This window comes from Lytechinus pictus, chromosome 17, assembly GCF_037042905.1.
Source record: "Lytechinus pictus isolate F3 Inbred chromosome 17, Lp3.0, whole genome shotgun sequence".
Lineage (NCBI taxonomy): Eukaryota > Metazoa > Echinodermata > Echinoidea > Temnopleuroida > Toxopneustidae > Lytechinus > Lytechinus pictus.
The window spans coordinates 16112786-16132379 of NC_087261.1; the positions used below are offsets into that span (position 1 = coordinate 16112786).

The 19594-nt window shown below is 37.8% G+C and overlaps 1 protein-coding gene across 1 annotated transcript; it reads right to left on the reverse strand.

Annotated features, from left to right (window-relative positions):
* Positions 1 to 7431: 7431 nt before the first annotated feature.
* On the reverse strand, positions 7432 to 15666 carry LOC129280658 (patched domain-containing protein 3-like). The gene is made up of 4 exons (XM_054916677.2): positions 14977 to 15666; positions 13018 to 13446; positions 12195 to 12498; positions 7432 to 11781 (listed from the first exon to the last, which is right to left on the reverse strand). Exons 1-4 carry the CDS (start codon positions 15280 to 15282, stop codon positions 10052 to 10054), a joined length of 2769 nt encoding a protein of 922 aa, XP_054772652.2. The 5' UTR covers positions 15283 to 15666; the 3' UTR covers positions 7432 to 10051.
* Positions 15667 to 19594: the final 3928 nt, after the last annotated feature.

Here is a 19594-nt window from a genome sequence, read left to right on the forward strand (position 1 = left end):
TACCAATTGGTCAAGTTGCCATTTACCACTTGGTCTAATTGTTATTTACCAATTGGTCTAGTTGCCATTTACCACTTGGTCTAATTGTTATTTTCCAATTGGTCTAGTTGCCATTTACCACTTGGTCTAATTGTTATTTACCAATTGGTCTAGTTGCCATTTACCACTTGGTCTAATTGTTATTTACCAATTGGTCTAGTTGCCATTTACCACTTGGTCTAATTGTTATTTACCAATTGGTCTAGTTGCCATTTACCACTTGGTCTAATTGTTATTTACCAATTGGTCTAGTTGCCATTTACCACTTGGTCTAATTGTTATTTACCAATTGGTCTAGTTGCCATTTACCACTTGGTTTAGTTGCCATTTACCATTTAGTCTTATTGCCAAGTTCTGTCATGAAAAGGGGGATATAGTGTTTTATAGAGTACATTGAGAACCAATGGGTCAAGTAAAGTAGTCATAGCAAACCTTTCTTATAAAACAAGATTAGAAAAATGCATTTAATCTTAGCTTGTATCTGAAGCAGATCGGAATAGTGTAATCTTGTACTTGCAATTTGAAGAAGAAAAAAACAGAAACCAACTTTCGATTTTGATGAGAAATTTACCAGCTACCATTACATTTATATCAGTTGTAAGTATAGCTTAATATTTTAATGATACCTTTAAAATCATTTTTTGTGTGTATTATTGAATCAAAATGATATAGAATCACAACATTTACAAGGAATTGGTAGAAGATCACATAAAGCAGAATGACTGGTGTCCCTATCCACCCTGTTTTGAAAAAAAATATGCAACATAGTTTATCAATTTTATGCAAAATGAGGCACATTCTAGTGAGACTTGGTACCCCAATCCATTTAAGAACCAGGCATATGTATTTGGGAAGGGTCCAGGAGGCAGAGTGTCACGTACATTTGTCCTCATCTTCCGCTTGGCCAGATCTGCAATGAGAGCCGAGATATGCACTCTAGAAAACACCAGTCATTTTAACCCCATATAAGTCAACGATGCACATTTAGGGCATGTTTTAAACCGAAAGCAAGGTTTATGAGATATGGCTAAGCAGAAAGTAATTTTGATTTAGACAAACGTACATGTAGTCCTCCGCCTCCTGGGAAAATTCCATCTATTTTCCCCATGAAGTGAAATTAAAAAAACACCTTTTTTTTACAAACTAATTTAGAATGGTGTTGATGCATAGTCCTCTGCAAACCCAAATCAAGGTATCCTTAGAATACTTTCAAGTAATATGACATTCCTGGTCATTGATTTGGTATTTTTCTCATTAAATTTAGGTTTCCTTTTTTTGTTTTAAATTCAAGTCCAAAATATAACTGGTTCTCGCAGTGTTTATGCCTGATGTATCATACATTAATGCTAAAAGTTATGCTCTTCAAGTATCTGCTTATATAATGTCTTTTCACTAATTAAATATAAATATATATATATATATTTCTACATTTGAGCTTTATGCATTGCGGGCAACGGCCTTGTGCGGGTACATGCTATGAGGTCTGGTGCATCGTGTTTAGAAGGTCGTTAATAGCAACAGTGAATTTTACTGGGTGTGCTCGTATTTTGGGGGAAGGGGGCGGGTGTTGATATGGTTTTCTTCTCTTTCTTTTGTATATTGTATATTGCCTGTCTTGTATAAACTTTGAAGAATATTAAGATTAATTGTGTTCTCATCTGTAATCTACTTCTCTCTTTTCTTTGTGAGTGGTTTATCTTTCCCTCTTTCTTGTTATGAGAACTATTTATGTTAATTGAATATGAATACAAATTAAAAAAATATGAATATTCATAATGGTGAAGTGTTTGCTATTGTTTCTTTGTGTTTGCATAGAGTTGTTAAGGCATTATGAAGTGTAATTTTAATTCAATTGACGTTGATGATTTCATTACTTTTCATTATTTCCACAAAATTAAAATATATACAAAGCAATATACAAATATATTTTAAAATATTGGTGGACCAAGTGAAAGCTCATCAGGCTTGTTTGGATGGCCCAAAATGATGTTCATAAGCATACAAAATACATAATATGATAATGATGATGATGATAGTGATGATGGTGGTGATGATGATGGTGATGATGGTGATGGTGATGATGATGATAATGAAAAAAGATGGGGATGATGATCATCATCATCATTTTAATGATAGTGATGATGGCGAATACAATGATGATGATGCTGCTGCTGCTGCCGATGATGAAGATGATGATGGTGATGATTATGATGGTGATGATAGTGATGATGATGATGATGTTGATGATGATATTGCTGATGATGGTGACGATGGTAATAATGATAGTGATGATGGTGATGCTGACGGTGATGACGGAGATGATGATGATAATGATAGTGATGATGGCGAATACAATGATGATGCTGCTGCTGCTGCCGATGATGATGATGGTGATGATTATGATGGTGATGATAGTGATTATGATGATGACGATGATGATATTGCTGATGATGGTGACGTAAGTGATGATGATAGTGATGATGGTGATGATGATGGTGATGCTGACGGTGATGACGGAGATGATGATGATGATCTGATGATGGTGATGATGGTGGTGGTGGTTATATGGTCGTAATAATGATGAATCACCAAAGTGGTTTACGGTACACCATGTGCAAAGTCCTAGAAAGGACTGGGATAAAAGTGGATATAGGTAGAAGTGAATGGAGAGGCGAGAAAGAGGAGGTTAGAAAGTACAGTATCTTTTGGAATTGAGTATTCCTTAAAAAGACTGCAAACCAGAAGGAAGACTGGTTTACATTCCTTTTTACCACACTTCATTCCGAAGGATACATGGGGGTGATTTCAAGTACGGTGTTGAATTTTGGATTGCTTCCCTAGCTCAAAAAATTAATCAGATCTTGTAAAACTGATCCAGATCACATTATTAACATCTCAACAACTAGTGAGTGACTTTTCGGCAACATCTTCATGTTATGTTTGGTGTTATAATCGTGTAAAAATTGACCTAACACCAACACCAAAAGGTCAACACTGAACTTGAAATCACCCACGGTGTACCGTAAACGACTCCCATAATAATGTTCATACCACCGTGCAAACCTTCAAACATCATCTGATAATGATGATGAAATGTGGTGGTGGGGTGATTGCAGCGATGAATGATGGTGGTAATGATGGTGATAGTGGTGGCAGGGGCGTCGATCCATTTTTCAGATTGGGGGGGGGTGGCAAAATCATGAATCAACTTTCCAAATAAGGCGCTCGATCACACAAACAAACAAACTCACACACACACACATATGCATATATATATATATATGACTCACGAGGTGGAGACATGCACATATCCCACCAACAAATTAATGTGAGCGCGAAGCGCGAGCTGAAATTTCTTTATATTCTGACCTGAAAGCTTGATATTCTAAGCATTTTTGGTACCAATAGCTAAGATGGTTATCTAAAAAAAAACACTAAATGCGAGCGCGTAGCGCGAGCTGAAAATTTTGATATTTCGATCTGAAAAAATTGAGTTTAATGGACGTTTTTAATAAAGAACAAGATATAAATATCCAACAAAAGATTATTGCAAATCGAAGCGGGAGTTCTTTTGAGGTTTAGAACTGAAAACGGGACATTCTATTCACCTATTTAATCATGAAAAGTATGGGTTTTTGCTACAGAAACGATGCGAGCGCGAAGCGCGAGCTGAAATTTTTTTATATTCCAATCTGAAAAGCGGACATTTTGAGCACGATTTTAATTAAAGAACGAGTTGTGTATCTCAATCTCGCTTACTGATTTCTGTGTAACATTACAATCTTCTTTTATTTTTGGCACATGTGGAATTATTGGGGGGGGGGGGGGGGGCAAAACGATATGTTTGCCCCCCAATATTTTCATTGTATAATGTATGTAATCAACAAAAGATGGCGCTATTCCACAAAGATGTACTTTAGCGATTGCAAGTTTTGATGACCGATTAACTAAGACTGTATTGTATGTTTAATTGAACTGTAATTCATTCTCAATTTATATTCTCTCAAATCGCATGGTTTCCTTAATGATAACTGATAGTTATTCATTACATTTAGATATAAGATTTATAAATATTGGACTAATCATTAACCAACCAAGCATCTCTAATTATGAGATTTGTTCTCCAACATAAAAGAAAAAGGGTTTATCTGATGAGAGATGTCGGATGAGGACAGGAGGGGGGATGTGTATAAAGAGGACAATAAAACAAGGCTATTGTCCGTCAGCATCACAATCACCACAGCAAAAATAGCGATAATCATCATCATCAGCAGTAGCAGCATCGTCATCATTGTATTCGTCATCATCATTATCACTATGATGATGATCATCACCATCCTACTCCTCAGCATATCTTTCATCATCATCCTCATCATAATCATCACCGTCGTCATCATCATCATCTCCATCTTCTTCTCCTTCATCATCATCATCATCATAATCATCACAACCAGCATCATCACAATCATCCTCCTCCTCATCATCATCATCACCGTCGTCATCATAATCATCATTATTATCATCATCCCCATCGTCTTCTTCATCATCAACATCATCATCATTATCATCATCATCATAATCATCATTATTATTACCATCTTCATCCTCCTCCTCCTCATCATCATCATCACCGTCGTCATCATAATCACCATCATTATCATCATTCCCATCTTCTTCATCATCATCATCATCATCACCGTCGTCATCATCATCATCCCCATCTTCTTCTCCTTCATCATCATCATCATCATCAAAATCATCCCAACCAGGATCATCACAATCATCATCATCAGCAGTAGCAGCATCGTCATCATTGTATTCGTCATCATCATTATCACTTTCAACAAAATGATGATGATCATCATCACCATCCTAATCCTCAGCATCATATCTCTCATCATCATCATCATCATCATCATAATCATCATCATCATAATCATCATTATTATTACCATCTTCATCCTCCTCCTCATCATCATCATCATCACCGTCGTCATCATCATCACCATCATTATCATCATCCCCATCTTCTTCATCATCATCATCATAATCATCACCATCTCCATCCTCCTCCTCCTCCACCTCATCATCATCACCGTCGTCATCATCATCATCCCCATCTTCTTCTCCTTCATCATCATCATCATCATCAAAATCATCTCAACCAGCATCATCACAATCATCCTCCTCCTCATCATCATCATCATAATCATCATTATTATTACCATCTTCATCCTCCTCCTCCTCATCATCATTATCACCGTCGTCATCCTCATCACCATCATCACCATCATTATCATCATCCCCATCTTCTTCATCATCATCATCACCATCTTCATCATCCTCCTCCTCCTCCACCTCATCATCATCACCGTCGTCATCATCATCATGATCATCATCAAAATCATCCCAACCAGCATCATCACAATCATCATCATCAGCAGTAGCAGCATCGTCATCATTGTATTCGTCATCATCATTATCACTATCAACAAAATGATGATGATCATCATCACCATCCTAATCCTCAGCATCATATCTCTCATCATCATCATCATCATCATCATAATCATCATTGTTATTACCATCTTCATCATCCTCATCATCATCACCGTCGTCGTCATCATCATCACCATCATTATCATCATCCCCATCTTCTTCATCATCATCATAATCATCCCAACCAGCATCATCACAATCATCAGTAGCAGCATCGTCATCATTGTATTCGCCATCATCATTATCACTATCAGCAAAATGATGATGATCATCATTACTATCCTACTCCTCAGCATCATATCTTTCATCACCATCATCTTTCATCATCATAGTCATCATCATCACCATCATTATCATCCCCATCTTCATCATCATCATCATCATCGTCGTCGTCGTCGTCATCATCATCATCACCACCATCATCACAAACATCCTCTCTTACACGATCACCGTCATCCGAAAGCTAAGTTATAAAACGCGTTCTTTAGTTCATAAAAACAGAAAGAAACCATTGTTATCGATTTACACAAGAATATATCATTTTATTTCTATATCTCTCGATTCTCAAAGACAATAAAAAATACAATCTTATTGATCGCTCTCAATCTACAAGCCTTCGCTATTCCAAATAAACACCCCGAGTTATGCACATTTACATGTAAACAAAACTTAAATAATTGATATTTTTGGTCGTTGTATTTTTGTAATGCGGAATTAGAATTTCCTTCACTCAGCATAAAATATATTAATTAAAAAAAAAAAATCACCGGATCTATATTGAACAATATGCACATATATCTTTCAAATTTAGCAATAATTGATATTAAAAGGGCCATAATGATGCAATTGATTATTTCGATATTGTTTTGGTCGTATTTTTCTCTCGCATCATCAACATGCTATTTCCAAGCGAATTAACTGAAAAAAATATGAATTAAATGAAAAAAATATTGGAATTATCATGTAGTACTGATCATGATGGGAAATGTTATCGATTTAAATTCAAAACAAGTCATGTGATTACATAACATAACACCTTCAGCAAAGAAAAATTAAGTATTAATCACTGGCTGAGAGCAAAACGTAAATGAAAATAATATCAAAATTCTTGATAACAAAATTGGTCAAATCTTGGAAAGAGAAAAGAATAAATGTAATACACAGCTAATGCGTAACGCAATTTAGCACCATAATTATATGACAATATTTCATAAATACAGCAGTTATGCAGTCGCAATTTCGAAATTACGAGCAAATGTGAACAAAATAGTTTAAAATTTTCTCCAAACCAGGAAAAAAGGAGTTCCCTTTTCATGAGAAAAAAGAGTATACTGCAATATAAATAGTTTTCTTCCATTCGAATATAATTTTCTTATCTATTAAATCACATACTTTGATTTAAATGGTAATGTCGTTCTAATGATAATTTCAACCCGTAGATTACGGCCCTTCAATGCAAGAAATATGATGAACTAATTTCTGAGCCAGACACTGTTGTAATTTCATTTAAGCAGATGTATACACTTATTTTCAATATTTTTTAAAGAATATGGTATGTCATTCTACTGTTCTACATAATTTTCACTCGGCGGAATTTGGTTTCAAAGTCTCACCTGATTTCGTTTAAATTGACCACTACAACGAAAGTATACTTAACATGCTGGAATGTTAATATTAACCCCTTTTTAAACTTAATAACACTCAATTTTAAAATATACCACAAAAACAATAATCGCAATAAAACATGAAGGGGTGTTATCATATTTTTTAAAATGAACGTCTAAATCTAGCAATTGCACATATTTCAACATTTCCTTGAGATGAACATATAACGATATAAATGTATGAGGCCAACCGAAATAAAATATTGTGAAATAAACGTCAAAATAATTAATAATAAAGCAATAAACGCATAAACGGTTTAACCTGTACCGACAATGGCTTTTGAAAGTCCTAGCAGTATTACCATACACTGATAGCATAACGTTCAATGCCGTTTAAGCGATACTGGAGTTTTATTCTACTTCCGACCCCCCGAAAATTCTCCCTTTCGCCTAATAGTCTGCTGTGCAAACCCTTCACTCGAGTTAAGGGTCTGAATGGCAGCCTACTCATGCCTACAGCAAGTTTTGTATGAGCTAGTCTTTGCGTGGAGACACACTTGTTGATCAAAGTTTCAATCAGAGTCTGTGCCTGCAGACTATTCGCCCGACGCCAAAAACCTTCTGGGTTTATCTTAAACCTAACCTAACCGATCTGACATCAACCTTATCTGTCAACCTCTCCTTGTGTATCTTAATCCGTGTAAAGTCCATTTAAACACTGACAGAAACTTGATAAGATATTCCTTTGTATATTGTCTCAACTCGTCTCATTTCTGGTTAAATCCGAAAAATAAACACGTGGATGTCAGATGATGATGCAAAATCGTCGACAATATATATATACTGCAAAGGGAAACTCCTATTGGGGAACTCGATTCACGGCAATTCAGTAAACATGTAAATGGATAAACTAACATGGCAACGATCTTACGATTTAGAGTATTATCACAATGACACGGAGACGCCGGGTGAATGCACTTTTCGTTCGGAATTGCAACACGATTTAATTCCCATTGTTCTTTGAAGTCGAAAACTTAAGTCGGAAATTTGAAACTCAGCAAAACTAATGGAGAATTACATTGCCAACATTAATTTTCTTTTAGAATCTGAGGATTTGCCTTTCACGGGGGGGGGGGGGGGGTGTAGTTGCGGGAGAGGGGTCCTCTTCTGAAAGTAAGTAGATAATAGCTTGAGATCCAATATGGCAAATATTCCATCTGACTTACCAATTGTACAGGAGATCCATACTTAATTTCAATGCAACAATAAAGATGAAACGAACCATTTTCCATGAATGAAACAACGTCTAATGGACTAATTTTCATGATGAAAAACATGACAACATGAAACCCTTATCAACCTATAACCCTGCTTTAAGCGGAGATACCACATCAATGGTATGCAAAATAAGGTAGCCTGGAAAGTTAAAAGTCTGGACAACTTTGTCTGTTTTTTCCCATAACCTTGCTTAAGAATTAAAAGACGTTACGCATTTTAAAATCTAAGGTGGTCGCTCCATCATTTTGAATGACGAAAATGACTGTGAACACTTGTTTTGATAGACTTATGCCCCGCTCCGACTTTTTTTGAAGTCTTTCGGGACTATTTGCTTTGGCTTTGAAATGATCTGGCCGAAGTAAAGCGCAGAGACAAAATTCGAGTTTGTGATACTTTTGACAGAATGGTATTCAATCCATATATATCTGTCATTGTGAAATGACACGAATGGAGAAAAATGTATATTTAATACAATTGTGAGGAATATGCCAACCAGTCTTCCGAACACATGCCGGGAGTGTCGAATAAAAGTCTCAGCGAAAGACGTGTGTCAGACTTTCAATTTCGAAACGCATGAATGTGGCCTTTTATGAAAGCAAGACTTTAAAATGATCCAAATGACTTATGAAACGCAGCATTTGGCATAATTTATGCAGCTTCGACATATTATACACAGTCCTTCAAATAATTCTTTTCCGAAACACTTGCTGTACATCTTTTCATGAATTGTTGCACCATGATCATGGTGGTGTCACACTGGCAAAAGCGACTCCATTCCGATCAAAACTATTGCGTTATTTCAAATTACATACCATTGGTCGATTCGGAGTCCCTTCTGCTGGTGTGACGGACTGCGAGTTCGCGACTTAGGCAACATCTGATAGGAGCACTAGGTAGAGACCCTGGTACCAGAATTAGCCCCCCTTTTCAGTTTTAAGTCCAATGCACACAGGTTGTAAAGGTTGATAATTCTACCCATTCATTTGAAAACCCTCATGCGACCCATTCACGCATACAGGATTTATCTTTATAAAAGATGCAGCGAATCGCTTTTCCATTTCAATTTCGAATACCTTGTACGTTATGAAAGTCGTTATCAAAGTATGATATCTTCAACGAATCGCAGAAGAATATTGCATTGTGTAGCCGTTATAATACAAGTCCTAAACCATTAGGCTCACCTGCATCATAAAATGACTATGGTCATTGGTAACAATACCAATGGAATCGCTCTTTCGTTAAACAATCCAGAATTCACTTTCGATGTTGGATTGTGAGGTATTTTTTGTGTGGAAGGTTCAATATTCTACCTTACCTTGGAAAAAAAAACAGCAGCCGATACGGCGCTGATGACCATTGAATAATTGCTCCGCCATAACGAGAAGCAATCCCTTCAATGGTTATGATGATTTCTACTACAACTTGGATCAGAAAATCATCTCTGATCAGCATAGTAGCACATCGAGTATATTCGTAGTTATTGCATCGTAAACAATTACATAAAAATCTAACAACCATATCGCCATGTTATCTGATATATTATAATGGAAACAAAATATAGAGGCACTTGGGAGTTAGATTCGAATATACCACTTCTCACAGGTGTGTGTCCGATGGAAGTGGTGCTTTCGTCATACGGTGCTGACTTTGGTTTCGACGACGACAAACTCGTTGTCAGGGGCCGCCGCTATAACGGGGGGTTCTAACATATAGTTCACGTAAATATTGCATTGGTCAATGTCTTTCTTTTCGACCTCTACCTCTCGTTCTGTTTCTCTTAAGTGATTCCGCGGGATGAAGTTCCCGAGGAATGATAGGATTACTGGTAAGAAGACGAGGCCGTGGAGAGCCCCGAATGACATGGCTAGGAAAAGAGTTTTAAAGAATGTCCTGAAGAGGTATGTTGGAGCTGTTGCCAAGGGACTCAGAGCGATCATCGACGATAAGGCTCCTTGGGCGATGGGCATGCCGACAGCGAAGAGAGCGGCGATGGCGCGTTTGTTGGGATCCTCATCTGGAGCGGACACGAATGAATACGTGATGTGAGCAGAGAAGTCGACACTGAACCCGATGCAGAGGATGATGTTGATGACGGAGACGGTGTCGAGGTTGACGCCCCAGAGCGACATGTACCCAATGACGGCAGCGTCGATGCTGATGGCGCAAAGGGTGACGAAGATGGCACAGATCGGGTGCGGGATCATGATTAAAGACACAATCATCATGCACGCCATCGCGATACCCAACGTCTGGAACAAGTTTGGCATCGTCCCGACGTACTGGTCATAGACCACGAACATTGGATGGAACGTGACGATGTCAAAGGGAGATTCAGTGGCGATGTCCCGGACCTCCAACATCATGTCACGCTTTTGCATTGCGCTGTTCATGTTGCGAGATGTTACCAAGAAACGGGAAGCTTTGATGTCGACCGCGGTAATGTTGTCCGCAGCGTACTCGAACGCGATGTCGAGTTCGAATTCCTTGAAGCGATAATCCTTCAAGAATTTGTGTTGGAGTATTGTGAGGAATGTTTCCTTATCAAGTTCGCTGGTTTGGAAGATAGCTTGAAGGTACTGTGCATAAACGCGCAACCAGGAAACAGTTATCTCGCTACCGTGAAAAAGATCCGTCGCTTCAATCTCAGCGAGCGTTTCGTTTAGCGAGTCCTGCGCGGACTTATTCCAGTAATCCACCTGTTCTGTGACCGCTACGCTCACGACAGGGCCATACTCGCTGAAGTAGTCTTCAAATTCCTTGTAGAATCTCCACGTAGGTGAGCCATCTCTGGCCAAGTTCCGAAGCTTCAATCCTTGAGTAATGTTCATGCAGCCATAGATAGCTCCGCAAATGTAAGCAATGAATATCCCCATCGCAATTACCTTCATCCATCTCCTCATCAGGAACGGAGCGTAGTAGTCTCTGAATAGAACCATGATCGGGTGGATGATGTGGCCTTCGGGCTTCCTGCACTTGGAGTCCGGCTGCGGCACACCACCAGCGCAGAAGATCATATACAGCTTGTTGGGCGACTCTTCCTTCGAGAGAACCTTCTTGCAGGTGTAGCAGTGAAGATTCTTTGCCTCCCGCTCGCCGGTAAACGCCATGCAGGAGCCGAAGAAGGTTATCTGGTAGAAGTAGGCGAAGAACATGGCCACCCCGGCGTAGATGCAGAATGCTCGGATGGCCGGCAAGGAGATGGAAGCGCCGATGATGAAGGCAAGGATTGTTGTGAGGTTGGTGATGGTGATGGAGACGGCTGCTTCGGAGTAGGTCTTGCCCATCCGCTCGTGTACCGGAAGGTAGATGCTCATCTGGCGCCAACCCGCGATCATGATAAACATGTTGTCAACGCCGACACCTGATGGAATAGAACAAAAAAGAAAGTTCAGCAACATTTCTGGTTTATGACGTATGAAGGGGGGGGGGGGTGGTTAAGTTTTTTGCTTTTATAAAGAAAATCTTAAACGTCAGGAGTATCTCGTGGAGGAACAAAATATCTAAAGGAATTTAACGATTGAATTTTCTCATTCTTCACATAATCACCATGTTCATAATGTCTGTTATATATATTTTTTCCTCTTCCGTTTATCCATCCTTCACTTGCTCCACTCTTCTTTCTTTATTCTACTCATCCATGACACTAGCACCTTAACATGGGTGTAAACTGATTAGCATAGTCTTCTATGAACACCGGTGATGAAGAGTGAATACCAGTGTTGAAGTTTTGACACCAATGAGATGAACCTCTCCCATTCATTTAAATCAACTCACCGATGATGAGGAAGGGCATCAGCGATACAATTTCATTGAACTCGATCCTGCAATAGCTCAGGAACCCGATGGAGGAGACGATGGCCAGCGACGCCGAGATGACCCCGATCAACCCCAACCATGGTTTCGACTGCACCCAGTCTCTCATGATACACGAACCGACAGCGAACAGGACGAGCATGCAGAACGTGGCGATGAAGAGAGGTATGACACGCTTGCTCGCTTCGCCGACCTCGTCCGCCAGTCCGAAGCTGGTCTCGTAAGAGATGACGATGTGCTCGGCGGATTCGGCGAATTTGTCCACCTAATTTAAAACAACGAAACAAAGAGTTAACCAATAACCATTACAAATAGAAACACTACATATTTAAGTTAGATTATGCGTCTCAAATATCTACCTGAACCAAGATTAATAACCAATGGACTTTGAAAAAAAAAATGATTTCCTTTATAAACTGATGCAGTTTTTATCACATATATAGTTATTAGAATCATCAATAACGAGTCACTTACATAATATGTTCAAGCAGAAATATCCAATTATGATTGTGCCTCGAAATACAGTTTTTTTTTTTTTGGGGGGGGGCATTGAGATTTTGATATAATTATCATCTATATAATATTGATAATCTTAACATTTGCTGAGTCTTTTCAGACTTTCGTGGATATCTTTTCTCCTCAATCCAATGCAAATAAAGTCATTGTTGATATCGGTCTTTGCCGACATTTCAGTTAAAACGGGCAAGATGCTTTCAATGTGACAAGTGTATTTCCCTAAATATAATATGCCTATTATCATAGCTCATAATCGATTAATATTCACCTCTTGGATGAAGTGTTCCTCCCACTCATACGCCAGCTCTTCCGCTTCATGTGTTTCTCGAGTGATGGTATAAATGAGCAGCATCGCCCTAGCTATTTTGATGACATCGGTGCCGGGGTACAGATCCACCCCTCCCAGCTGATTCCCCACGAAGACCCGGCCCTCGTGGGGCGGGGGCAGCGGGACGAAAGGGAAGGTCAAATTCATATAGTCCATCGTCTCCACGTGATCACGTAACAATGACATGAGCAGGTTGTCATGGCAAACGTGCAGCCATGTTTGGCAGAGGTGGTCATAGCTGTAATCTGTGAGGTTGTTGGTGAATGTGAAGGTTCTGATGAGTTCGTCCAGGTGGGCGATCTCCCGGAAGGCCGCTGTCGAGAGGACGTTGCCATCCTTCTTCTCCCTGATGATGATGCTACCACGAGTCTGTACAAAAAAGGAATGTAATAACAAATATATCCAGAGGGCATATGTATAGCACATGTATCCACCTTGTTAGGTGCTCAAGGCGGCCTAATGTTACCCCGGCTAAGCTCGGCAACCGATTCCGGTGCTCGCAGCTTTTTAAAGAATTACTTCCTGCCGGTACCCATTACCTCACCTGGGATGTGGGTAAATTTCTTGCTGAATGAAAGCGCGCCATGGCTGGGAATCGAACCCACGTCCCTAAGACTGAAAGACGAGAGTCATTACCATTAGACCACGACACCCCCACAAAAATTATTTGAATCTGAAACACAGAAGCAACCATATCCCACATTGAAATACTTGTGGTAACGCTTTGAAAAAATTATAATACATGTATAAGTAAAGGGAAGTAGTATACCTTCAAAGGTAATTTCCTCTAACATTGGGCCAGCGAGATTCACGATTACGTTTATATCATTTAAACCAGAAATGGATAGTTATATTGGAGACCAATCTCTTCATACCGATAAGTAAATGAAATACCACTCACAGTTTAAACCATGCATAATTTAACACATGGGCGGAAAATGGATATTCAATGAAGTCATACGATGAACTAGATATTATCAACTGTAAAACGATAAACGATAATCTCTGATTTTTAATTCAATCTACATTTATGATTTAGCTGACGAGACTGTTTAAACTGCAATATAGTACCAGGCAGAATACCATTCCTTTTCTGACATTGTTATCGAAAATTATAAGTTCAACTTGAAAATAGAATCGGACTTTGAATACAATCATGTTAAACAATACCATGAAAATATTAAATTCAACAATTTTAATTTTTGCGCAAATGACGGCAATTTCGTTTTGGTGTCTACGAAAGTATCTTTAATGTTGATTATACATGCAGATCGGCGACCAGGATATAGGATATTTTATATGTTCAGGGATACAAATTTAGCATTGATTATGCTAATATTCAACAATTCAAAATCATTTGGCGATTTTTTTAAAATTCATTTATTCAATCAACTTTCAGTAAAAAGATGCATATAAAGTAACACAATAATCAACAGACAGAGAGGACAGCAAGACAAGCGAAAGAGTTAGAGTTTGAACTTTGTCGCCTCGAAAAAGCACACAATTTTAGCACTAATTATGCGACATATACATGTATATTTTCATTTCAATCATAACAAGAATAGACAAGATAATTGAAATTGATATATCTAAGAGCAAAAATTGTGCCAACTTTGTATAATTGGTGACATTGTTGTTGTTGTTGTTGTAGTAGTAGTTGTTATCATGTTCATGTCGGTTTCGATCCGTTAGGCGATATAAGACGTCGGAATTTATTAATCAAAACCATTATCTCCATCTGTCTCAGAGATACTTTTAGTGTAAGACAAGTTATATCACATATTTGTCATTAGGCTCAGAAGCGCTCTTAGCCCATCCATTAAATTTTTTAAATACAAAATAGTACAAAAAAGTACAATACTTTATATTAAAAAAGAGACGTACTACAATGGTTCTTACCTGGCGATCGATCAGCTCTCTATTTGGCAAAAACTCCGTCTCATTATCCCCAGATTGGAAGTAGGTCTTAAAGACTTCACCATCTGCTTTACCAGGGCTCCCAGTCGGCGTGAAGAGGTAGACGACGTCGTCTTGGATAACCAGGAGAGTTAAACCGTGAATGCACACGATGGCGACCGCCAGTGGCATCAGGAGGAAGAAGATACGATGTCGGGAAACGAGCTTGCCGAGCTTGTAGAACGCCGATGTCATCGCGTGGTCGATGCATCGGTATTTTGGTTGGTCATTGTCTTTCTCGCCGTACATGGTGATTGATATATCCGCTTATTTCCTCGACATAAACATTAAACCGATTCTTTTCTCCAGTATCGTGCAGAACCTGGAGTTGGAGACAGGTCAGCAAGTCGTTGGTGGTAAAGCTCCCGCGGTGTCCAGCGTTCCGTCGATCTTCGAGTCTCGTTTCAGACTAATTTTTGGAGTCTCGGCAGCTGCTGGTGGCGCGTAAACTCTTCAGCAAACAGTTCACGTCGACTTGTAACGAAACGAAAGGAGTCTCAGTGGGATTGGTCATTGATGACGTAACAGAATAAGACTGACCAATCAGAGAACATGTATTATTTCAGCAAGGAGATAGCAGACGACAAGATAGATACGGATTCAAGACGAGAGGCTTGTCTTTGTATATATATCTGTAAAGATAAAAGAAAGATTCCATAAAAGCACAGGCTTACTTTACAAGTGATGATAGGGGCATAATAAATAAGATTGAATGCATGACAGTGCAATGCAGGTATAAATGAATTTATGATTAATTTATTCAATTGTTCGGGCCTTCTTGTAAGCTACTCAAAGCTTTCCCGTATAAAATTGAGAACGAGAAGAAGAAAACAAAGTAATAAGATGGAGAAGAAACAGAAGGAGAAGAGGAGGAAGAAGAAGAAGGAGAAGAAGAAGAAGGAGGAGGAGGAGAAGGAGGAGGAGGAAAAATGAGGAGGCAGAGAAGAAGACGACGACGACGAAGATGATGATGAAGTAAAAGAAACAAAAAGAAGCAGAAAAACAAGCAAGAAGAACAAAAAGATATCAACAACGGGCAAGAAGAATAAGAGGGGTGAGGAGGAATAATGACAAACTGCGGAAATAAAACAAAATAAAATAACAAAGAAGAAAGAAACAAGAAATTAAGAATCATAAAAATTAGTTATCAATTCTCAATAACTGACAGGCGCAGAGCGGTGACGTAATATGTCACGTGATTACCAGGTGAACATATGTACTTGAAACCAAGGATTAGATATCAATATCCCAGGTAAATAATTCACGACTAATTATTGCAAGTTTGTAAAAGAATTATTCTCTTGAATCGATCAAGGACCATACAATCTAAATGCATGCATGATGAGAAAAGGGTTCAAAAGTACATACTGTTTTGCTCATCACATGCACGTTGTCCCAACTCGTACAAACTTTGTCTTTTTGTTAGGTTTCGATTCCAAGCGAAAGAATCACCATTATTCCAGTAACCACTAACCACTAGCCCCTCATCATCCAACCCCTCTCTCTCCCTCTCTCTAACGCACACGCACCATCTTTCATTTTTTAGCTCTCTTTCCCTGAAATTTTACCAGACTGACTATTGCCAGTCTCAACTTAACAAAATATCCTTTCTTTACATTTAATTCATTATGATGTCCATATATAAAAAAAACCCCAAAATATGTAAAGAAATAAATGAATACAAGAAATCAAAACGAGTTAAATCCCACGGTGAAAGTCTATAATCTTAAATATAAATGTTTAAAATTATATTAAATACTATTACTACCAGCTACAGGTCCTATATAGTTGATGGCTATGACTGTCATAAAATTATTAGAACAGCGCGTTATTGTACTCTGATCGTGGTTATTTATAAACCAACGTAAACGGAGAGACTAGGGGTTAAATATTAATTTATTTCTATAGCTTTGTGAGGCTGTTACACCTGACATTTTAGGCAGCGTATGCCGACATACGTATATAGGCTATTGCACGCGGTTAACTTAAACCCATTCCTTGATATCAATCCTTAACAAAAGACAATTCTTGATATTAAAAAAAAGAAAAGAAAATATAATTTCAAAAATGAAAGGAAAGAACATTTAACAAAAAGAAAAAAAAAAGAAAAGGAAGGGAGAAAAGAAAAAAAGGAAAGAAAAGAAAAGAACATAGAATATTTAAAAAAAAATAAAAAAAAAGGAAGAGGAAATGATTGAAAAAAAACACACAAAAAATATTAAAGAAGTTATCAATATGTTTTAAAAATCTTTGGCAAAATAATCAACTATTTGCCAAGGAAAGAAGAAGAAGAAGAAGTAGAAGGAGAAGAAGATGAAGAAGAAGAAGAAGAAGAAGAAAAAGAGAAGGAAAAGAATGAATGAAAAAAAAAGAAATTCGCCGGCTAAAACTTTCTGGGGTCCGTATGCACAAAGCTTAACAATCATCATATAATATTTTTTTACGATTGATTCCATCGACTATACAATGTACAATCAATTTATAAAAATGAATGGTCCGATCGATTGCTGTTACGGGACCCTGGTATGACTGCCCCCTTGAGCACCTGCGTTAATACCCATTCTTTATTATCTTCTGAAATATTAATATCTAATGATCTTCGTACCGGCCTGTGCACGGAAGGAAATATTCAGCAGACAAGGAGAAAAATTGAAAAATGAAATTTCTTTCAATTTTTCGTGGATAGACAACATGGAATGTGGTTCATTTTATTTCAAGAGTTAAAATACTATAAATTTCTCTGTAAGTTCGGTATCAATATAAATGACGCACGCCATCGTTTTTTTTTTTCTACCAATTTTCATAAAATGATTGAGGAAATAATTTCATCTTGACAGAAGATGTTCAGGGGTGACGGAAACTTTCAAAAATAACTCTGTGCGACAGCGACGTCAATTGTGACAGGATATCAAAAGGTATCTTTAAATAGTTGTAGAAAAAAAAAGACATGTGATAAAATAGAATACGCCAAAAGTGTCAGGGACCCAGGATAGCATAACTGTTACTTTAAATGTTTTTAGATAATGATTATTCTATATTGGATTAACCTTAAATTTCTATTTGATTCATATTACTCTGTATTATGTTTTAATGAAATGAAAAAAAAATCAAGAATTATTTTTATTTAGCAACAAAAAAAAGGTTCCCTTTATTACATCCATTTTTTTTTTGGGGGGGGGGGTGGGCAGAAACACCAAACATCTTACTTATTTTTCTTCCCCCACACTCATCATGATCCATCTAGGAATATAAGATGGAGAGGGAAATCAAGCATTCAATATTGGGAAGGGGTGCTCTCATTTAAAATTTACAAGCAGTATACACCGTAAAAAAATATTGGGTAAAATTTTAACCAGCAGGAGGGTAATTATGTGTCCAAACAATTTTTTTTTTTTTTTTTTGGGGGGGGGGGTATTTTACCTAGTGCGGGAAGCATATTGTCCAGTAAGGTTAAAAATTAAGCAGCAATTACTTTGGAATGGGCAAAATCGCAACTATGGACGGCCAGCAACGTCAACATCTATTATGCATGTTTGTTCAAAATATTTTCTAGCTATGATGTACATTTATGCATTCATTGTTTTCTTGAAAATTCACTGCGCTGCTCTTTGCATACAAAGGACATTGTGCAAATTTTTCGTAGAAAAAAAAATATGACACTGATGGATTTCCATAGAGTTACGATTGATCGGATCAATCGTAACTATTTTTTTTTGTAAGACGGGGTCCTGATGTCTCATCCCGGTCTACCATTTTGCCGGTCTGCGGATTGGGCAAGGAAGGAGCGCACTTTTATAGCTACCAAAATCACGCGGTACAAATCCTTTAATTAAATAAAACCCAAAGTTCGATTAACAGACATCTAAAACAATGCGTGGTCATACTGAACTGTCATGTTCTTTGAAAACCGCAAAATTGCCAGCTCATCTTCTTTCTGGTCATTTCAGATTAAACATAAATCTGACTTGGCTTTTCATGTTAACACTCAATCCAAGTATGAAGAGTCAAGGACGACTAAAAAAAGATACTTCGATCACAACTCTTCTATCTTTAATCTTGAAAACAAATCTTTAAATTCTCCATGACGTTAGATTATGATGTAGAAACACGTTTTACAAACTTCTCCACCATGATGATTATTTTACCCCCCAAAAAAATATTTTTCAGCTATACACAATTACAATGATTATTATATTCAATTTAAATTTTTGATTCCATCTAGTATATAAAAAAAAATGAAAATGACATGTGCGATACCAGGTATCAACCAGGTATCAACATTACATTAGTTATATCCTATGCCTATAGACATGATAGATGGGGTTGGGTGGGGGGGGGGGGGCTTGAGGCACTGGCCAACACCACAATATTGTATTCAAGGAGTACCTCCTTGGTATAGCAACATTTCATCTGACGATATGGATAGAACTTGCCAGAAATCATGCAGACGCTTAAAAGAGAGTGCACAGTGAACTCTATAATCTTTCGACTAACCTAACACACGCGGGTTAATGGGAGATCTATTCCTCATTGGCACAATTATAGAAATTATTATCAGAGA